At 49.2% G+C, this 23,677-nt stretch overlaps 1 protein-coding gene across 1 annotated transcript in view; it reads left to right on the forward strand.

The window, feature by feature from the left end:
- LOC140106324 (membrane-spanning 4-domains subfamily A member 4A-like) overlaps positions 1-14,968 on the forward strand; it is a 29,107-nt gene extending 14,139 nt beyond the window's left edge. The window contains exons 3-6 of the mRNA XM_072130723.1: positions 3,090-3,146; positions 6,172-6,330; positions 12,772-12,894; positions 14,582-14,968. Of these exons, the coding sequence (XP_071986824.1) occupies positions 3,090-3,146; positions 6,172-6,330; positions 12,772-12,894; positions 14,582-14,722 (480 nt within the window). The 3' untranslated portion in view covers positions 14,723-14,968. The remainder of the gene's footprint in view (positions 1-3,089; positions 3,147-6,171; positions 6,331-12,771; positions 12,895-14,581) is intronic.
- Positions 14,969-23,677: the final 8,709 nt, after the last annotated feature.

The following is a 23,677-nucleotide window of genomic DNA, read 5'->3' on the forward strand; positions in this document are numbered from 1 at the left end:
ATGCCCCGTGTTCCCCAGTATCTGACCCCAGGTGGTTCTTTGTCTCTGTTTATGCTCTGTGTTCCCCAGTATCTGACCCCGGCTCGTTCTCTGTTTATTCCCTGTGTTCCCCAGTATCTGACCCCGGCTCGTTCTCTGTTTATGCCCCGTGTTCCCCAGTATCTGACCCCAGCTGGTTCTTTGTCTCTGTTTATTCTCCGTGTTCCCCAGTATCTGACCCCGGCTCGTTCTCTGTTTATGCTCCGTGTTTCCCAGTATCTGACCCTGGCTCGTTCTCTGTTTATGCCCTGTGTTCCCCAGTATCTGACCCCGGCTAGTTATCTGTTTATGCCCTGTGTTCCCCAGTATCTGACCTGGCTTGTTCTCTGTTTATGCTCCGTGTTCCCCAGTATCTGACCCCGGCCCGTTCTCTGTTTATGCCCCGTGTTCCCCAGTATCTGACCTCGGCTTGTTCTCTGTTTATGCTCCGTGTTCCCCAGTATCTGACCCGGCTCGTTCTCTGTTTATGCCCTGTGTTCCCCAGTATCTGACCCCAGCTGGTTCTTTGTCTCTGTTTATTCTCCGTGTTCCCCAGTATCTGACCCCGGCTCGTTCTCTGTTTAGGCTCCGTGTTCCCCAGTATCTGACCCTGGCTCATTCTCTGTTTATGCCCCGTGTTCCCCAGTATCTGACCCCGGCTCGTTATCTGTTTATGCCCCGTGTTCCCCAGTATCTGACCCGGCTTGTTCTCTGTTTATGCTCTGTGTTCCCCAGTATTTGACCCCGGCCCATTCTCTGTTTATGCCCCGTGTTCCCCAGTTTCTGACCTCGGCTTGTTCTCTGTTTATGCTCCGAGTTCCCCAGTATCTGACCCCGGCTCGTTCTCTGTTTATGCCCTGTGTTCCCCAGTATCTAACCCCGGCTCGTTCACTGTTTATGCCCGTGTTCTCCAGAATCTGACCCCGGCTCGTTCTCTGTTTATGCTCCGTGTTCCCCAGTGTTCCTCTGCTTGTCTACATCTCTGCTTGTTTGCTGCCTCCGTACTGACTCTGACCACCCTCTCTGCTTGATCCCCTGGTGCCACGAACCATTGTCTCTGTGCCTACTGGGCCAGCTGCTATTGCACTGGGACCACCACAAGAGGTAGCGACCTCTCAGCAGCAAAGTCTAGGTCCCTGCGTAGGGTTAAAAGGGTGAATACCGGAGAGGTCCAGGGATGACGCCCTCAGTGTGTGGCCCAAAGCCCAACCCGTGGGATAACACAGGGGGTTCACAACCCGCTGCTTGTTACCCATGTTTGGTATCGCCGCGTCCTAAAATGTCTGATCTATCAAAATATAATAACGGTTATTTCTGGCGTTTAACCCTGTAACGAAAAATAGCGCCCAAAGTGGGAAATAACACTTTTTTGCCATTTTGAAAAATATAAAAAAATTCTATAAAAAGTGATGAAAATGCCGTACAGCGCTATAAATGGCGGCATTGAAAACGTCATCAAAGGTTGAAAAAATGACACCACCCGCAGCTCCGGGCACCGAAGTATGAAACGGTTATTACCTCCAGAAGACGGCAAAATGAAGAATTGAAATTTTTATAACTGTGTGAAAAGATTTTAAAAACCTGTATGATATGTTATCCCCGTGATCGCACCGACCCAGAGAATAAAGCAGACGTGTCATGTGGGGCGCACGGTGAGAGACGTAATATCCAAGACCACAAGAAAAGGGCGCAAATGCGTTTTATCACCATATTCACTGCATTTGGAATTACCAGTACACGAATACGGCAGGAATATCATACACCACCACTACGAAGTGCAATGTGTCATACAGAAAACAAGCCCCCGCACAGCTCTGTACACAGAAAACAAGCCCCCGCACAGCTCTGTACACAGAGAACAAGCCCCCGCACAGCTCTGTGCACAGAAAACAAGCCCCCGCACAGCTCTGTACACAGAGAACAAGCCCCCGCACAGCTCTGTGCACAGAAAACAAGCCCCCGCACAGCTCTGTACACAGAAAAAGAGCCCCGGCACAGCTCTGTACACAGAAAACAAGCCCCCGCACAGCTCTGTACACAGAAAACAAGCCCCCGCACAGCTCTGTACACAGAGAACAAGCCCCCGCACAGCTCTGTACACAGAAAACAAGCCCTCGCACAGCTCTGTACACAGAAGACAAGCCCCCGCACAGCTCTGTACACAGAGAACAAGCCCTCGCACAGCTCTGCACACAGAAGACAAGTCCCCGCACAGCTCTGTACACAGAGAACAAGCCCCCGCACAGCTCTGTACACAGAGAACAAGCCCCCGCACAGCTCCTTACACAGAAGACAAGTCCCCGCACAGCTCTGTACACAGAAGACAAGTCCCCGCACAGCTCTGTACACAGAAAACAAGCCCCCGCACAGCTCTGTACACAGAAAACAAGCCCCCGCACAGCTCTGTACACAGAAAACAAGCCCCCGCACAGCTCTGTACACAGAGAACAAGCCCCCGCACAGCTCTGTACACAGAAAACAAGCCCTCGCACAGCTCTGTACACAGAAGACAAGCCCCCGCACAGCTCTGTACACAGAGAACAAGCCCTCGCACAGCTCTGCACACAGAAGACAAGTCCCCGCACAGCTCTGTACACAGAGAACAAGCCCCCGCACAGCTCTGTACACAGAGAACAAGCCCCCGCACAGCTCCTTACACAGAAGACAAGTCCCCGCACAGCTCTGTACACAGAAGACAAGTCCCCGCACAGCTCTGTACACAGAAAACAAGCCCCCGCACAGCTCTGTACACAGAAAACAAGCCCCCGCACAGCTCTGTACACAGAAAACAAGCCCCCGCACAGCTCTGTACACAGAAAACAAGCCCTCGCACAGCTCTGTACATGGGAGAATAAAAAGTAATAGATTTTTTAAGGTGGGGAGTGAAAAATGGAAACACAAAAAACGGGCATTGGCGGGAAGGGGTTAATAAATGGGGGCCATTGGTTTTAGGAGTCTCTGAGGAATATGATGATCGTATTCTTCTCCAATCTTTCTTCATACTCTTGTCCCGGCTCCTGCTGTGATGTCACCCCTGTATAATATAACATGATTGTATATTCTCTCTACAGTATATCATTGCAGGAATTCTCTCCATCGCTGCTCAGGCCAAACCCAACTCCTGCCTGGTGAGTGACCGCATCTCATTGCTGGTACCAGGGTCACACTCAGGGGATCGGGCCCAGTACTGGAATGTAATCTAGGGGCCCCCCTAAGTATTACCTGTATAGTATTACCTAAATAATAGTATATATATATATACCCTCTATACTGCCCCTAGAGATGCCCCCCCCCCCTAAGTATTACCTGTATAGTAGTCAGGGCTCCAGTCATCTCCAGGCACCGGCAGGTAGTGATAAATAATAGTATATATATATACCCTCTATACTGCCCCTAGAGATGCTGCCCCCCCTAAGTATTACCTGTATAGTATTACCTAAATAATAGTATATATATATATATACCCTCTATACTGCCCCTAGAGATGCTGCAACCCCTAAGTATTACCTGTATAGTAGTCAGGACTCCAGTCATCTCCAGGCACCGGCAGGTAGTGATAAATAATAGTATATATATATACCCTCTATACTGCCCCTAGAGATGCCACACCCCTGTCCCCCCCCCCATGCTGCACCCCCCCCCCCCCCCCCTCCATGCAGCTTCCAGTCTTATACCACATCATGGGCTCCAGGCTGGGGTCTCCCCAATTATCTAGAGTTTTTAAATGATCTGATGTTTAGTGCATAAAAACAGAAATATAATAAGACTTTACTGCAAAGAATCTATAGAAATACTAAATATATAACACGGGGACAAGATACAGAACCAGGAGTAAGATTTCTACATAAATACATCACCAGAACCAATACATTGATAGAGAGATGTAACGGAAGGCAAGTGAGACACACAGCCCTAGGGCATAGTAGAAGATAACACCTAGAAAGGTGTCTCCACAGTAGCCAATATAGTCACAGGGACCCCACAGTAGCCAATATAGTCACAGGGACTCCACAGTAGCCAATATAGTCACAGGGACTCCACAGTAGCCAATATAGTCACAGGAACTCCACAGTAGCCAATATAGTCACAGGGTCTCCACAGTAGCCAATAGTCAAATGGACTCCACAGTAGCCAATATAGTCACAGGGACTCCACAGTAGCCAATAGTCAAATGGACTCCACAGTAGCCAATATAGTCACAGGGACTCCACAGTAGCCAATATAGTCACAGGGACTCCAGAGTAGCCAATAGTCAAATGGACTCCACAGTAGCCAATATAGTCACAGGGTCTCCACAGTAGCCAATATAGTCACAGGGACTCCACAGTAGCCAATAGTCAAATGGACTCCTCAGTAGCCAATATAGTCACAGGGTCTCCACAGTAGCCCATATAGTCACAGGGACTCCACAGTAGCCAACATAGTCACAGGGACTCCACAGTAGCCAATATAGTCACAGGGACTCCACAGTAGCCCATATGGTCACAGGGCCCCCACGGTAGCCAATAGTCACAGGGTCTCCACAGTAGCCAATATAGTCACAGGGTCTCCACAGTAGCCCATATGGTCACAGGGCCCCCACGGTAGCCAATAGTCACAGGGTCTCCACAGTAGCCAATATAGTCACAGGGTCTCCACAGTAGCCAATATAGTCACAGGGACTCCACAGTAGCCAATAGTCACAGGGACTCCACAGTAGCCAATATAGTCACAGGGACTCCACAGTAGTCAATATAGTCACAGGGACTCCACAGTAGCCAATATAGTCACAGGGACTCCACAGTAGCCAATATAGTCACAGGGACTCCACAGTAGCCAATAGTCACAGGGACTCCACAGCAGCCAATATAGTCTCAGGGACTCCACAGTAGCCAATATAGTCACAGGGTCTCCACAGTAGTCAATATAGTCACAGGGACTCCACAGTAGCCAATATTCACAGGGACTCCACAGTAGTCAATATAGTCACAGGGACTCCACAGTAGCCAATATAGTCACAGGGTCTCCACAGTAGCCAATATAGTCACAGGGACTCCACAGTAGCCAATGGTCATAGGGCCCTTCTATAGACAATAATCCACAGGAGCCTGTTGTAGCCAATTGTCAAAAGGGGCCCTTCTGTATCCAATAGTCACAGGGCTACTCTTTAGCTGATAGTCACAGGTTACTGTGACAACAGGATTCTAAAAACTTTGGGTTGTCATGGAAAAAAGGGTAAACAAAAACACTTCATTGCAGACACCTTGATATATATAGAATATAATTCTTAGTATTGTTTCAGCAACAGGGTGATGAGGGAATGGCCAGGTACAGCCCAGGAGACGTAAGGAATCAGTGCTAGGCCCAGCTGGTTGGTTATGGTGGTCTTCTCCTGGCAGGTGATTCTCTCCCAAACCTGTTGGTGCTATCAGGAAGTAAGCAAGAAGGGGTCCGCATGGCTGTAAAGACCTCACTGGGGCCCCCCGGGCTGGTAATGGGCCCCCGGGCTGGTAATGGGCCCCCCGGGCTGGTAATGGCCCCTCTGGCTGGTAATGGTCACCCCGGACTGGTAATGGGCCCCCCAGGCTGGTAATGGTCCCCCCGGGCTGCTAATGGGCCCCCTGGGCTGGTAATGGCTCTCCGGGCTGGTAATGGACCCCCAGGCTGGTAATGGGCTCTGGGCTGGTAATGGTTTCCAAGCTGGTAATGGGCCCCCCGGGCTGGTAATGGCCCCCCGGGCTGGTAATGGGCCCCAGGCTGGTAATGGGCTCCGGGCTGGTAATGGGCTCTGGGCTGCTAATGGTTTCCAAGCTGGTAATGGGCCCCCTGGGCTGGTAATGGGCTCCGGGCTGGTAATGGGCTCCCTGGGCTGATAATGGGCTCCGGGCTGGTAATGGGCCCCGGGCTGGTGTAAAAGGGGATATTAAGCGTCCAGTCCAGAAACACATGGAGGCAGAAGGATCCAACTTACGATGCGTTTATTGTACAAACCGAAATTCATAGAGCGGTAATCATTAGAGGAGGAGCCAGTATTATATTATGTCTTTGATATTAATTTTACTTCAACATAAAGAATAATGAAAAGTCAATAGTCTCATAGCAAAGGCCAAATACAATGTTGTATCCATAATATCAGACACAAGGTGATGTGCAGGACATGATGTGCTTCTACAGGTGAGAGGATCCCTGGCCATGCACATCCTCAGCTGCATCTTCCTGGTTCCGGCTCTGATTATAGGCAGCCTGGATCTGGTGCTGATCCCTCTGTTCGCTTATTGTGATTATTCCTCTGATGAGAATGGAGACGGTTACAGAAGATGTATGAGCCGACAGGTAACTGCACTGATTAATAAACCTTTTCTAGACACTGGGGGGGGGGGGGGGGGGTTCTCAGCCTCGTCCACTCGTTCTGGCCCCATATTATGGATTCATATATTCCCTCCAATGAATTCGCTGAGATAAATCAGTGACACGAACATTTCTCTAGTCTGACAAGAAGGAACCAAAAGTGAAACTAATTGGGGCAGATTTATCAAGCTGCCTAAGAGTAAGAATGTGCTTAGCTGCCCATGGCAACCAATCACAGCTCAGCTTCCATTTCACCAGCGCTCATGTACATTGTAAAGGGGAGCTGGGATTCTTACTCTTGATAAATCTGCCCCATAGAGTTGTATAAAAACAAAGCACAACATTATATATATGAAATGTAAGTATGGAACATGTCACCAATTTTCTAAGTAAATATATTTTTGAAGATGCTACTGACCAGCGGCACAGACACAGGGAAACACATTGTGCACGCTGCTAAGGAAACCTCCCATGAAGTAGATCTGATGGTAGATTCCTCCTGCTGCCTCTCCCCTAATCTGTAATTTAATAATTCTGGAACCAAACCAGTGAAAAAACTCTGAGGTTAATTTACATATTACTAAAATAAAGTTTTTAACAAGTTTGGTGAGTTTCAATATTATTCAATTACAGATTAGGGCTGAGGCAGCAAAAGAAATCTATCATCAGATCTACTTCTCATGGGAGTTTCCTCATAGTAGATTCCTAATGGTAGATTCCTTATGGGAGTTTCCTCATAGTAGATTCCTAATGGTAGATTCCTCATGGGAGTTTCCTCATAGTAGATTCCTAATGGTAGATTCCTCATGGGAGGTCCTCATGAGAGATGACAGCTTCTACATGGAGAGCAGGGGCAGACGGGTCATAGAGTTTAACGGGAGGATTCCCGATGTGCCACAGCTCTCAAACAGCAGTTGGGGCCGGTCCCTCCCTCCACACTGTGCTGGGCTGAGCTCGGTCCGGGCATTTCTTGCTGCCTGCACTGACCTCATTCCCTTATGCATCCATATGATAATCTAACCTTATTATATGGCTGCACAGTCTCTTGGCACGCTGGAGACTGGAGCGTCTCTTGGCACACCGGAGACTGGAGCAGCTCTTGGCACACCAGAGACTGGAGCAGTTCTTGGCATGCCGGAGACTGGAGCAGCTCTTGGCACGCCGGAGACTGGAGCGGCTCTTGGCACACCAGAGACTGGAGCAGCTCTTGGCACGCCGGAGACTGGAGCGGCTCTTGGCACGCCGGAGACTGGAGCGGCTCTTGGCACGCCGGAGACTGGAGCAGCTCTTGGCACACCGGAGACTGGAGCAGCTCTTGGCATGCCGGAGACTGGAGCAGCTCTTGGCATGCCGGAGACTGGAGCAGCTCTTGGCATGCCGGAGACTGGAGTAGCTCTTGGCACACCGGAGATTGGAGCAGCTCTTGGCACACCGGAGATTGGAGCAGCTCTTGGCACGCCAGAGACTGGAGTGGCTCTTGGCAAACTGGAGACTTGGAGGGCATGGGAGCCAGACTTGAGGTTGCTTGAACACGGACTGGATTTCTGCCAGGAACGTGGTATGGGTAGCCATGACCGGGTCACCACTATCCCACAGAGGAGTAGCCCAGGCCAGGACCTCTCCAGAGAGCAAACAAAAGACAAATTCGCTAATCTAAATAGTTACAAAGACTTTATGGAAGCCATGAAAAGGATGTTCGATGACCCCAACAGAACGGTTACTACCATATTAGCGTTACGGCAAGGCAGACGTTCTGTTGCGGATTATGCCATGGAATTCTGAAGATGGATTGTGGACACTAGCTGGAATGACAAGATTAGCACTTTTCAAGAGTGGACTTTCTAGCATTAATAAAGATGAATAAGCACGAGCGGCGGCACCCTCAGTTTTCTCTGAAATTATTGATCACTGCATTCAGATTGTTACTCTTCTGACTGAACGTCGACAAGAGAAATGGGGCTTTGCAGACCGCACAACTGGTCGGCACATTACCACAACACCACTGGGTTTTAAAAGTCATCTGATCAGCAGTCTCGTGAATCCCAACCAGAACCAATGCAAATTGATGCAATTCAGAAACGGGAGAATGCCGAGCAAAGGGAACATAGGTTTAAAGAAAATCTGTGCCTATACTGCGGGAAATCGGGACACTTCCTTATAAACTGCCCAAACCGTTCTGCAAATCGCCCTCAGACAACAGTGGCAGCAGTAGTGGATTCTGATGCATCCAATGAAGAGTCTTCTGCTTCAGAGGGGGAACAATCAACGGGAGAGAGTGTCCATTATATATCATCAGTGACCTCTCATATTACTTTATTCCCCTTAAATTACTGATACACTCCATGTGGATCTCAGCATCAGCTATGGTGGATTCTGGGGCAAGCGGAAATTTCATGGACTTTAGTTCCACTAAGAAACATGGAATACGTTTGTCTAAAAGACATTCACCTATTTTGATGGAGACAGACGGGTCTCCCCTGAGTTCGGGAGCTGTAGATCATGAAACTACCTCTGGAGATTCTCATAGAACCTCAGCATTATGAAACTCTTTCATTCTTATTAATTGCCTCTCCTCATTTTCCAGTCATCTTAGGCCTACCTTGGTTACAGGAACAGAATCCTTCCATCGATTGGGGAACCGAGGTGCTGAGATTTCCCACAAAAGACAAAGAGGTCAAAGATCAACCTGAAACACCAGTTTCTACTCAAGACCAGGAACAGCCTCAGTTACCAGCAGTATATGAGGATTTGATGGATGTTTGTGATAAACAAGAAGCAGACAAACTACCACCTCACCGATCTTACGATAGACTTGCTTCCTGGAGTACCCGTACCATTTGGGACTATATGCCCATTATCAGGACCAGAATTAAAAGCCCTTAAGGACTTCATTGACGAGAACTTGAAAAAAGGGTTTATTCTGCCATCCTTCTCTCCTGCTGGGGCTCCTATATTCGTTGTTAAGAAGTCATTGCGGCCAGTGGTAGATTACAGAGAACTTAATAAAATCACAGTAAAAAACCGTTATCCATTGCCTCTAATTCCCAAACTGTTGGAAAAAGTTCAACGAGCAAAGATCTTTACCAAATTAGACTTGAGGGGTGCTTACAATCCAGTCCGGAAAAGGCCGGGGAACGAATGGAAAACCGCCTTTCGTACTCGATATGGACACTTTGAAAGCCTAGTAATGCCATTTGTGCAATGTTCCTGCTACCTTCCAACACTTAGCAAATGATATATTCAGAGACTTACTAGATCAATTCATGATCGTTTATCTAGATGATATTTTAATCTTCTCTGGATCCCTAGAAGAACATCAAGAGCATGTAAGACGTGTTTTAAAACGACTACAAGAAAACCGACTTTACATCAAACTAGAAAAATGTGAGTTCCATTGGAAAGAGATACAATTCCTAGGATACATCATCTCTTCACAGGGATTGCGTATGGATCTCAGAAAGATTCAAGCGGTCATTGATTGCCCAACCCCCAAGACCGTAAAGGAAGTACAAAGATTCATCGGCTTCTCTAATTTTTACAGACGCTTTATTAAAGATTTTTCAGAAATTGTAGCTCCTATCACTGAGCTGACAAAGAAAAAGAGCCACTTTTCGTGGACACCACAAGCGGATGAAGCTTTCTCTCGTTTAAGAGTAAATTTACCACAGCTCCGGTGCTACGTCATCCCAATCCAGAACTGGCATTTATACTGGAGGTTGATGCATCGGATTGTGTGGTTGGGGCTTTCCTGTCTCAGAGATCAGGCTGTTACATCCATGTGCATTCTTCTCCCAAAGGATGTCGACAGCGGAGAAGAACTATGATGTAGGGAACAAAGAATTACTCGCTATTGTTTCAGCATTTATAGAGTGGAGACGCCATCTTCAAGGAGCTTCACAACAGATACTAGTTCTAACTGATCACCGCAATTTAGAGTTCATTAGATCAGCTAAATGCCTCTCTCCTCGTCAAACCCGATAGCGTCTATTCCTGAATCACTTTAATTTCACAATTTCTTTTCGACCAGGATCTCGTAATGGGAAAGCAGATGCTCTGTCACAGATGTTTCCTAGGGATTCTAACCCATCAGTTCCACCTACTCCCATTGTGCCTGAGAGAAGGGTATTATCCATGAAGGTGACTTACTCAAGGACTTAAAAGCGGCCAATGACACGGACCCATTTCTAGCACATCTGTCAGGCGATGTACACCTATTCCTTAGGAATTAAGTATGGACTGATGGTGAGCATCTATATATACCAAAGGCCATGCATCCGATGATCCTACAGTCTGTACATGATTCCAGGCTAGCAGGACACAAGAGAGTACAGAAGACACAAGAACTCTTATCCCGTTTCTTCTGGTGGCCCGGCTGTTTAGAAGATGTGATATATGTTCTCTCTTGTGATACTTGTGCCCGCTACAAACCTTCACGTACCTCACCGATGGGCTTGCTGCAGCCATTGTCCATTCCAGTACGGCCTTGGTGTTCAATCTCAATGGATTTCATAGTGGATCTCCCTAACTCTAAATGAAAGACACCAATACTGGTAGTGGTGGACCGGCTCCCTACGGCTCCTCATTTTATCCGTTGTACCTTGTGTGCAAAGAAACGTCTGACTTAATAATCAACAACATCTTTTGCCTTCATGGTGCACCGGATGAAGTAGTGTCAGATCGTGGAGTCCAATTCACGTCCAAATTCTGGCGGAGGTTCTGTAAATCATTAGATATTAAACTTCACCTGTCACCTGCTTACCACCCCCGGACTAACGGACAGACAGAACGCACTCATCAAACCTTAGAACAATATCTGCAGGATGATTGGGGAGACTCATTGCCTTTTGCTGAATTCTCTTACAACAGCTCTCAGAATTCTTCAACAAAGCAAACGCCATTTTTTGCAAACTTAGGCTACCATCCAAGCATTCTCCCCAAAAATCCGGTGGCGCCGCAGTTACGGAAAGAATCAAATCACTGTTAAAGGACACATTGGGAGCGGCTCAGGAGCGATATGAGAAAGCGGCAGATAAACATCGGAGACCGGCGCCCGGATTCAGAGTAGGGGATCGAGTCCGGCTTTTGACTCGTAATATTAAGCTGAAGGTTCCTGCACCCAAACTCAGACAGAAATTTATTGGACCCTATAAAATTTCTAGAATAATGAGTCCTCTGGCAGTACGTCTACAACTTCCGGAAACAATAAAAATTCACCCTGTATTTCACGTTTCTCTACTGAAAAATGCTGCGGCCAATCCATTTCCTGAACGATCTTCTCCAGATGCGGATGAAGTTGAGGGAAAGGAAGAATTTGTTGTGGAAAAAATTGTGGACTCCCGTAAATGGAGAAATCTATTCCAGTATCTTATCAAATGGTGAAGCCATGGTGTAGAAGAAAACTCATGGGAGCCAGTATCTAACATCAAAGCTCCTTGTCTGATTAAAAGTTTTCATCTGCAGAATCCAACAGAACCAGGTCCTGCGGCGCCCAGAGGTCGCCGCTAGAAGGAGAGTGTGTTCTGGTGCCTGGTTCTGGTGCCTGGTTCTGGTGCCTGATTCTGGTGCCTGATTCTGGTGCCTGATTCTGGTGCCTGATTTTGGTGCCTGGTTCTGGTGCCTGGTTCTGGTGCCTGATTCTGGTGCCTGATTCTGGTGCCTGATTCTGGTGCCTGATTCTGGTGCCTGATTCTGGTGCCTGGTTCTGGTGCCTGGTTCTGGTGTCTGATTCTGGTGCCTGGTTCTGTGTCTCCTTGGTTGCTGAGCCGCTCAGCTAGATGAATAGTTGTCTGCTGGACTATGGTGCTGAACCTACTTGTAAAACCCGCCACCTGTGTCTCCTGATTAGAGCCGCCCTGAGTTTCCCCTGATTGCTCTGCCTGTATATATATATATACGCGCCTCTGACACTTCCTGCTTGTGTTAGTATTGTGCTCAGGTTACTGAGTGCAGTCTGTACACCCAGGAGAATCCTTGCTGGAGATCTTCTTCTAGTTCCTTGGATCTTCAACTTTGCTGACTGCACCTTCAGACTATTACTCTGGTTTCCCCGTGCCTGTTCCACACTCTTACTGCAGCCCCTGCGGGGAAATCTGATGACATGTTCACTACTTGGTTTACTCTCTGTGTACCTTGTAATAGCGCTGCAGTCATCCAGTGTCTTGATAAGTTAAAGGAAACCTATCACTTAAAAGTGGTAGTTCTAAGACACAGATACATGGCGGGTCAGGGTGCGCTCAGGGTGCGCTGGTGCCGGAGCATATTTTCATTAGTAGAATAAAGCCCCTATCGCCGATTAATAAGTTATATTAAAATTTGTCTTGGCGCACCGCAGTAGGGCAGTAGGTGACGTCAAAGAGAAGCATTGAGCTCCAGTAGAGGATGAAGTCACTTTCTTCTGCCTCTGACTCTTTGGCTTTGTGTTTGCAGGACGCTGCATATGGAGTGGGAGCCGTTCTTCTGATCATCAACTTACTCCTATTCTGTGTGTCCTTGTCCCTCTCTATATTTGGATGTCGCTCTCTATCCTATGTATATTCATACGCTCCTCAGGTAAGAGCACAGATTGTGCACCGGATAAATGTGCGGACACCCAATATATGTTCCGAAAAATTTCACTAATTTTATTTAAGAAGAGTTATTCAATTTTACTAGACCCTTCATAAACAGCCTGCGATCGTAGATTGATTATTATGTCAATATATATTCAGCTCAGGAAACCTCTTTAACAAACATGAAACTTTTTTTAAAAATTCCCTAGTTGTTAAGAAACATTGGGCCACATTTACTAAAGAGTTTGCACCAATTTTAGTGCCTAGAAAGAACCTGCAGTCGGCTCGCACATATATTTAGGAAATGTCTGCACCAGATTTGTCGCAGCTGCACAAGACAGAAAAATGTGCACCCAAAAGGCGTCTTAGTGCTTAGTCACAATCTGCTCGACATTTATTGTGCCACAAAAAAAAAAACTGGCGCACACTTCCGGAGCAGCGCAGGGGGCACTGGATTCATAAAGAGCGCGCAGCACAATCCATGAATCTGGCGCATCCTTTGCAGGCAAATTGCACCTAGCACTGTTTGTCATAAATGTTAAATCCCGCGCTCAGTCCGAATTAGTCGGATCCTAAATTGTGTCGCATGAAAGCAGCTGCGCCAAAAAACAATCGTGTGCGACACAATCCCAGCGCAGACACTTGCTAAATACCTGTCCAAGCCGTGTAATACCCAAAAACAGCGAACAATCCGATGAAAGTGCGACCCCTGGTAAATAAGCCCCACACTGCACAAGACTATTCTGTCGAGTTCTGTATTAAATGTGGTTCACACTTCGAATCGGTACCTGAACCCCCCTCAGGTGCAGAATTTTGTTGCACCACAAATCTGACGCAGACACTTCATAAATACATGTGCAAGTGGTTTAGATTTTTTTTCAGTGCAAATTCAGACAGGAAACGGCAGAAACACTTTAATAAATGTGGCCTTTAGTTTTTCTAATCTCAAAATTTTTAAATTAATTGTTTTTCATTACATTTCATCATTAACACAGACCTCAGACTCAGAGCTCGCCTTTCCCTGCTCGTTACATGTCACTCATGCAACATCCCCCACCGGGGCCTTTTCTTGTGGCCTGGAGGCAGCCGGGGCCCTGAATATCGGAGTGGCTGGCAGTTGCTGGTTGCACAAGTGCAGTACTGGAGTGATCTTGGAGAAGGAACCTCAGGAGTTGGGTCACCAGCCTGGATGCAGGGGCAGGCTGGGATGTAGCTGTGTCCAATCCTGGAAGCTGCAGCTTTAATCCTGGGTATTGTTCACTACCAGCCCTGGATGTGGACTGTTACCAGGTCTCTCACTTTAGGCTAGAAATAAATGTGCTCTCTACACAGAGCTCCGCTTCCTGTCCAGAGGTTCTGGAACTCTCTTCTCTCCTCACTCACTGAACTAACTCCTCCCCTGACTACGGGTATTGTTAATCCCTGGTCAGGTGATCTCTTCTCCAATCACACTCCAGTTACAATAGTGGAACATCATTGGATGATAAACTTTAAATAATATTAACCTCTGCCTATCCAGGCAGTATGTACTGTTGCACAATTACCTTTTTACATGTATAGTGTCCTGCAGAGGAGCTGATCAGACTCACTACTAGGGGAACACACACATTAGGGGCTTATTCGCGACAACTCCTCTGCCTTGCTTTGGCAGGGATGTTGCACTCACACGTTGCTGTTTTTTCCAATAGGTGTTTTTGATCCAAAATGGTCATGTGCCCTCCATGAATCCGTCTACAGTCACATCTTCAGGATTTACTCCGCCATATGCACCAGCAGCTGCACCACCACCTCCATATGTGACCCAGGGAGTGAAGGCTCCGCCGGTCTGATAGACACTTCTCTCTATCCTGCATCTATGTGTCTGATACATTGTAATAAGTGTTTGTCACATTCTTATCTCCATTGATGATTTTTAAACGTCTTTTCCAGGTGATTTTTCTATTTTAATAAATGGTAACAATTCTATAATAAATGATCCGTGATGTGAAGATTCCGTTCCTGTGTGTGAAGCCTCCGCTGTGAGGGACCTGGTAATATCACACACTACAGAGATTATTACTGTGATTGGTGCCGTCACGGATCTTGTACATGTAACATACATAAATATACGTTATAGAGGAAACAATTGGTTGTTGGACTGGGGTGCCTGGTGCCCACCTTACTGCTACATAGAAATATTACCTACATCATACCTCCCAACATTTGTGAAAAGGAAAGAGGGACAAAATGGCGGCACGCGTAAGCCACACCCCCAATCACTCCCTTGCCACGCCCCAAATTTTAGCCATATTAAAATAAATCATATTAATCAAAATCATCTCAATAAAAAAAAAAAAATATTATCCTCGTTGGGATTTGAACCCAGAACCTGCAGTGTCCATGTACAATAATAACACAGCGCCTCAACCAACTGAGCTATGACCTCTGTGATTAACAAGGTGGAGAATTTTGGTAACTAAGAACTATGACTATATACTGCCTTGGTATATAGGGAGGGATCTTCTCAGATTATTGTAATTATTGCGACTATTATTATTATTATTATTATTATTATTATTATTATTGAGATGATTATTATTATTTTTACCATTATTAATAATCATCTCCATAATAATAAAAATAATAAAATTTATAATAATAATGATAATAATAGTCTCAATAATTACAATAATAACCTCTGAGAAGATCCCTCTCTATATATCAGTGCATTAGTCTGTGTCACAGTGTAAATGGCAGATAACACTTCTTAGTTACCAGAAATCCTCAGCTCTGTATCACTGGGCTTATAGCTCAGTTAGTTAAGCTCCTGTCTGCAGTGCAGAGGGTCCCAGGTGCGAATCTCAGCCTGGCCAAAACTTTATGTAATTTAATTATATAAATAGCTTGTGTCTGGGGAAGCCCTGGAGACCATATATGGAGAGATGCTGATCTGACCTGATGACGTGGTCCCTGCTCTCTCTGATAAGCCGACACTTCTCTGAAAAGGATTCCCTGCCCGATGTCTGCTCTGGGGAACCCTAGGAGATGCAGTGACCATATATGGACAGATGCTGATCTGACCTGATGACGTGGTCCCTGCTCTCCGCTAACCCGACACTTCTCTGAAAAGGATTCCCTGCCCGATGTCTGCTCTGGGGAAGCCCTGGAGACCATATATGGACAGATGCTGATCTGACCTGATGACGTGGTCCCTGCTCTCTCTGCTAACCCGACACTTCTCTGAAAAGGATTCCCTGCCCGATGTCTGCTCTGGGGAACCCTAGGAGATGCAGTGACCATATATGGACAGATGCTGATCTGACCTGATGTCGTGGTCCCTGCTCTCCGCTAAGCCCGACACTTCTCTGAAAAGGATTCCCTGCCCGATGTCTGCTCTGGGGAAGCCTAGGAGATGCAGTGACCATATATGGACAGATCGAGATCTGACCTGATGACGTGGTCCCTGCTCTCTGCTAAGCCGACACTTCTCTGAAAAGGATTCCCTCCCGATGTCTGCTCTGGGGAACCCTAGGAGATGCAGTGACCATATATGGACAGATGCTGATCTGAAGCTGATGACGTGGTCCCTGCTCTCTGCTAAGCCGACACTTCTCTGAAAAGGATTCCCTGCCCGATGTCTGCTCTGGGGAACCCTAGGAGATGCAGTGACCATATATGGACAGATGCTGATCTGACCTGATGACGTGGTCCCTGCTCTCCGCTAACCCGACACTTCTCTGAAAAGGATTCCCTGCCCGATGTCTGCTCTGGGGAAGCCCTGGAGACCATATATGGACAGATGCTGATCTGACCTGATGACGTGGTCCCTGCTCTCTCTGCTAACCCGACACTTCTCTGAAAAGGATTCCCTGCCCGATGTCTGCTCTGGGGAACCCTAGGAGATGCAGTGACCATATATGGACAGATGCTGATCTGACCTGATGTCGTGGTCCCTGCTCTCCGCTAAGCCCGACACTTCTCTGAAAAGGATTCCCTGCCCGATGTCTGCTCTGGGGAAGCCTAGGAGATGCAGTGACCATATATGGACAGATCGAGATCTGACCTGATGACGTGGTCCCTGCTCTCTGCTAAGCCGACACTTCTCTGAAAAGGATTCCCTCCCGATGTCTGCTCTGGGGAACCCTAGGAGATGCAGTGACCATATATGGACAGATGCTGATCTGAAGCTGATGACGTGGTCCCTGCTCTCTGCTAAGCCGACACTTCTCTGAAAAGGATTCCCTGCCCGATGTCTGCTCTGGGGAACCCTAGGAGATGCAGTGACCATATATGGACAGATGCTGATCTGAAGCTGATGACGTGGTCCCTGCTCTCCGCTAAGCCCGACACTTCTCTGAAAAGGATTCCCTCCCGATGTCTGCTCTGGGGAACCCTAGGAGATGCAGTGACCATATATGGACAGATGCTGATCTGACCTGATGACGTGGTCCCTGCTCTCTCTGCTACCCGACACTTCTCTGAAAAGGATTCCCTCCCGATGTCTGCTCTGGGGAACCCTAGGAGATGCAGTGACCATATATGGACAGATGCTGATCTGACCTGATGACGTGGTCCCTGCTCTCTCTGCTACCCGACACTTCTCTGAAAAGGATTCCCTGCCCGATGTCTGCTCTGGGGAACCCTAGGAGATACAGTGACCATATATGGACAGATACTGATCTGACCTGATGACGTGGTCCCTGCTCTCCGCTAAGCCGACACTTCTCTGAAAAGGATTCCCTCCCGATGTCTGCTCTGGGGAACCCTAGGAGATGCAGTGACCATATATGGACAGATGCTGATCTGACCTGATGACGTGGTCCCTGCTCTCTCCGCTAACCCGACACTTCTCTGAAAAGGATTCCCTGCCCGATGTCTGTAGAAGCCATTCTGTACTGTGAGTTCAGGCTTACAAAGTATTTACTATGCGGACACAGCGCCGGGACACAGCGGGACCTGGGGGGAGAATCCGTGACAATCTCATAGCTGCCCGTGACGCGGGGCAGAGGTACGAAAAACGGGAAAGTCCCGTCAAAATCGGGAGGGTTGGGATCTATGACTACATTGCTAGAGTCCAAGATCAGGAAATGTTTAGATACTGGTGGGGAGGCAGGGAAATACAGAAACTCTCCTTCCCTCTGCAACATCCCCCACCGGGGCCTTTTTCTTGGGGCCTGGAGGCAGCCGGGGCCCAGGATACCGGAGTAGCTGGCGGTTGTGGCCTAGGTACGCTAGTGTCACGGTGCTTGGTATGGGGACCGCAGGGCTGTCCTACAGCCTGGCAGCTCTCCAGCAGGTGGTGTGTGCAATAAATATAGAGGGAGAGGCTGGTGTACTGGTTCCCCCTGGGGCGACTCCTGAGTGTCTGTAAGATATGTCCCTGGGTGATGGATGGGGAGCTCGTGGTGGTAACAGCCATATCCAGGGAACCAACAGAGGCAACGTTGTGCAAATCAACTCACGGTTCTTTATTAGAACAACTGCAGGCAACGGCCAAAACCATCTTGGAACAGATTCCGGATTACTGGAGATTCCGGATTACTGGAGTGGTCATGGAGAGTGATCCTCAGGAATGGGTCACCTACTAATAATTTTACATATCTCTAATAAATGACTGTGCCTAAATAATGCCCCTCCCCCCCTCATACTCATACAGTCCTCTTACTAGTGACTTCAGGGGTTATACAGCCCTGGGATTAGGTAGTTTACCTATAGAATGCCCATTTGAATGAATTATGTTACACATTGTCCCTCCTCCTCCTCCAGACTCCTCTGTCCTCCTCCTCCTCCAGACTCCTCTGTCTTCCTCCTCCAGACTCCTCTGCCTCCTCCTCCAGACTCCTCTGCCTCCTCCTCCAGACTCCACTGTCCTCCTCCTCCAGACTCCCCTGTCCTCCTCCTCCTCCAGACTCCTCTGTCCTCCTCCTCCTCCAGACTCCTCTGTCCTCCCTCTCCAGACTCCTCTGCCTCCTCCTCCAGACTCCTCTATCCTCCTCCAGACTCCTCTGTCCTCCTCCAGACTCCTCTGTCCTCCTACTCCTCCAGACTCCTCTGTCCTCCCTCTCCAGACTCCTCTGCCCTCCTCCTCCTCCAGACTCCTCTGTCCTCCTCCAGACTCCTCTGCCTCCTCCAGACTCCTCTGCCTCCTCCTCCAGACTCCACTGTCCTCCTCCTCCTCCAGACTCCACTGTCCTCCTCCTCCTCCAGACTCCTCTGTCCTCCTTCTCCTCCAGACTCCTCTGTCCTCCTCCTCCTCCAGACTCCTATGTCCTCCTCCCCCTCCAGACTCCTCTGTCCTCCTCCTCCAGACTCCTCTGTCCTCCTCCTCCTTGAGACTCCTCTGTCCTCCTCCTCCTCCCCCAGACTCCTCTGCCCTCCCTCTTCAGACTGCTCTGGCCTCCTCCTCCTCCAGACTCCTCTGTCCTCCTCCTCAAGACTCCTCTGTCCTCCATCTCCTCCAGACTCCTCTGTCCTCCTCCTCCTCCAGACTCCTCTGTCCTCCTCCTCCTCCTCCAGACTCCTCTGTCCTCCTCCTCCTCCTCCAGACTCCTCTGTCCTCCCTCTTGAGACTCCTCTGCCTCCTCCTCCTCCAGACTCCTCTGCCTCCTCCTCCGTCAGACTCCTCTGTCCTCCTCCTCCTCCAGACTCCTCTGTCCTCCTCCAGAATCCTCTGTCCTCCCTCTCTAGACTCTTCTGTCCTCCTCCTCCAGACTCCTGTCCTCCTCCTTCAGACCCCTCTGTCCTCCTCCTTCAGACCCCTCTGTCCTCCTTCTCCTCCAGACTCCTCTGTCCTCCTTCTCCTCCAGACCCCACTGTCCTCCTTCTCCTCCAGACTCCTCTGTCCTCCTCCTCCTCCAGACTCCTCTGTCCTCCTCCTCCTCCAGACTCCTCTGTCCTCCTCCTCCTCCAGACTCCTCTGTCCTCCTCCTCCTTGAGACTCCTCTGTCCTCCTCCTCCTCCAGACTCCTCTGTCCTCCTCCTCCTCCAGACTCCTCTGTCCTCCTCCTCCTCCAGACTCCTCTGTCCTCCTCCTCCTCCAGACCCCTCTGTCCTCCTCCTCCTCCAGACTCCTCTGTCCCCCTCCAGACTCCTCTGTCCCCCTCCAGACTCCTCTGTCCTCCTCCAGACTCCTCTGTCCTCCTCCTCCTCCAGACTCCTCTGTCCCCCTCCAGACTCCTCTGTCCTCCTCCTCCAGACTCCTCTGTCCTCCTCCAGACTCCTCTGTCCTCCTCCTCCAGACTCCTCTGTCCTCCTCCTCCTCCAGACTCCTCTGTCCTCCTCCTTCAGAATCCTCTGTCCTCCTCCTTCAGACTCCTCTGTCCTCCTCCTCCTCCAGACTCCTCTGTCCTCCTCCTCCTCCTCCAGACTCCTTTGTTCTCCCCTCAGGCTCCTCTTGAGTATAAAGAGAAAGAACAGAGATCTGTAAGAAAGGTAAAATCTACAAATCCTTTATTCCATAAGTATCTCACCACAAAAATTACCGTCACAAATCAAAACATCCTCAGGGCAGCGTCCAACACAGGTATGTCCTACAGGTATGTCCTACAGGTATGTCCTACAGGCATGTCCTACAGGTATGTCCTACAGGTATGTCCTACAGGCATGTCCTACAGGTATGTCCTACAGGTATGTCCTGCAGGTATGTCCTACAGGTATGTCCTACAGGTATGTCCTACAGGTATGTCCTACAGGTATGTCCTACAGGTATGTCCTGCAAGTATGTCTACAGGTTTTAGATTCTGTCAGCTATTGGGTCCCCGCCTGCTCTTTCCCAGAAGGCTGCTCACTTGAGGTTTGGAATTCGGTCAGAGAAGGATTCTGCCTTAGGGGTGTATATTCTGTGAGCCCCCGGACCCCTCTGTTTAACCTGCACCCAGACATTATGAATCACTGAGAGCGTGGCTATGGGGTTTGTCCTGTCTCTCAAGCCTCTAGCACCATCAGTAGATTTACATTATGTACGGGGTCTGTACCCCATCGTCCCCCCATCCCTGCAGATGTGCCTGGGCCGCTAAATAATATACCCAAGAGATTGGTCAGGTCTCAGATTAGGGCTTGGATCCTGTGGAATCTGGGAAGTGGGAGCCATACCGGAGAGTTGTGTATTGAGGTGGTTGTGGTGGTGGCATCACCACCATCGTCATTACATTCAGTCGGCCGATCACCGATAATGGAAGCTTACACCAGTACAGCTACAATCCTGGTCTTCAGTTTTTTCATTAATGGCGAGAGATTCAGCTCCTCAAAGTCATTAATCCTGTATACCCAGATAGCGGAACTTATACACCACAGGAATGTCAGGAAGATCCGTCTCCAAGGCCCCTCCAATGGATTTATGCCAGATTATGGTGAGGCCGACAAATTCCCAAATATTTCCAGCAATTGCAGTACTGGGCGCACGGAGGGTCCTGTATCTCCCAGGAACAGCAATGCATCATCTGCGTATAGTGCAATTTAACCATGCGTCGTTCCACGATATGGTCTGAATGGTTGTGATAGGGCCCCAATCGCCCACACTCGGGCCTGCGGGCTGGAATATAATACTTTGACCCACAATATGAAACCCTGGCCAAAGCCCATGGTCTGCATTGTGAGCCATAGGAAACGCCATTCTATGCTGTCGAACGCCTTGGCCGCGTCGAGTGTCACCATAGCCCTGCTCCCAACGTGTATGATAGAGGTTATGACCTTTACTAACCATTGGGAGAGGGCCTTGGCCTGCAGAGAGAAGGGATATAGTCTATACCAGTCCGGTAATGTGGGGTCCTTTCCCTTCTTTGGTAGGACCACGGGTGGCGTTCAGTTTGCCTCCTGTATGGTCGCGCTTGGGTTGCACTGATACATGAGAAGTCTCCTGCTGGGCCTTAGTAATTACTGATGTCTTTTAGCAAAGGCTCTCTTCCTACCCGCTACCTCTGACAGGTGTGAGTTCACGTAGTTTGGGGCTTTGTGCATGCGGTCCGGGGTCAGTGGGGAGGGATTACTAATAATCTCATCTATTTCCCTGGATTTACTCTCAGTGGAGCTCCTAAGCTTCTCATACACTGGAAGGGGGAGCAGTGCCCCTGTTCTCTCCCATAAAGGGCGCCCCTGCCCATTCTACCCCAGGTGCCACCCCAGGAGTCGCTGACCAAAATGGGTTAAGCCTCCATATTCTATTCTGTATCTAGGGTTATCATAGATTATTGGGGTGACTACGGGGGGGTGCTCAGACATAGATCTAGCCGGGTATTCCGCTTCCCCCACCCGGAGCATTATACTCGAGTTACCCAGAGCCAAATCTATCCGGACAATGAAGAGAAGATGGAGGAGCAGCAGGGGTCACCCGCCATACATCCAGCGGGACTATTTCTGAACCCTTGCCGTGTGGGTGTTATATTCTTCCTGCACCTGTCCCAATCACCACGAGGAACATTGATAAAATCCCCCACAAGTAGACGGGGCAGTCCCGGGTATTCGGCAATGGATCCCAATATGACCTCAGAGTACGGGGGAGGAATATAGACATAAGGATCATCGCTCCAGCCCCAAATGTATAGAAGAGACTTATAAATCTTCCCTCAAACACTGACCCCTCAGCACATGAGGAAAGCGCGACAGTCAGACCCCATCCATCATTTTGCATCTGGGATATTCTGTCAGGTGCCGAGTCTCCTGCAATCACTATATACAAGCCTCTTGGTAGTGTCCACAAGACCCGGACATCGCGGCTGATCACTGGTATCCAGGAGGCCATAACTCACCATCCCATAGTGGCCATAGGACATCCGTATGACTTCTACTGAATCCCCTTCACCCCTAGTAATACAAGGATTGACATAATATTCGTGCAGATCCCCCCACTCCCACCTTCCCCCACAACTGTACCCGCACCCTCTATACCCGCACCCTCTATACCCGCACCCTCTATACCCGCACCTTCTATACCCGCACCCTCAATACCCGCACCCTCTATACCCGCACCCTCTATACCCGCACCCTCTATACCCGCACCCTCTATACCCGCACCCTCAATACCCGCACCCTCTATACCCGCACCCTCTATACCCGCACCCTCTATACCCGCACCTTCTATACCCGCACCCTCTATACCCGCACCCTCTATACCCGCACCCTCTATACCCGCACCCTCTATACCCGCACCCTCTATACCCGCAACCTCTATACCCGCAACCTCTATACCCGCACCCTCTATACCCGCACCCTCAATACCCGCACCCTCTATACCCGCACCCTCTATACCCGCACCCTCTATACCCGCACCCTCTATACCCGCACATTCTATACCCGCACCCTCTATACCCGCACCCTCTATACCCGCACCCTCTATACCCGCACCCTCTATACCCGCACCCTCAATACCCGCAACCTCTATACCCGCACCCTCTATACCCGCACCCTCTATACCCGCACCCTCAATACCCGCACCCTCTATACCCGCACCCTCTATACCCGCACCCTCTATACCCGCACCCACTGTACCCGCACCCTCTATACCCGCACCCTCTATACCCGCACCCTCTATACCCGCACCCTCTATACCCGCACCCTCTATACCCGCACCCTCAATACCCGCACCCTCTATACCCGCACCCTCTATACCCGCACCCTCTATACCTGCACCCACTGTACCCGCACCCTCTATACCCGCACCCTCTATACCCGCACCCACTGTACCCGCACCCTCTATACCTGCACCCACTGTACCCGCACCCTCTATACCCGCACCCTCTATACCCGCACCCACTGTACCCGCACCCTCTATACCCGCACCCTCTATACCCGCACATTCTATACCCGCACCC

The sequence above is a fragment of the Engystomops pustulosus genome, chromosome 11 (genome assembly GCF_040894005.1).
Source record: "Engystomops pustulosus chromosome 11, aEngPut4.maternal, whole genome shotgun sequence".
Lineage (NCBI taxonomy): Eukaryota > Metazoa > Chordata > Amphibia > Anura > Leptodactylidae > Engystomops > Engystomops pustulosus.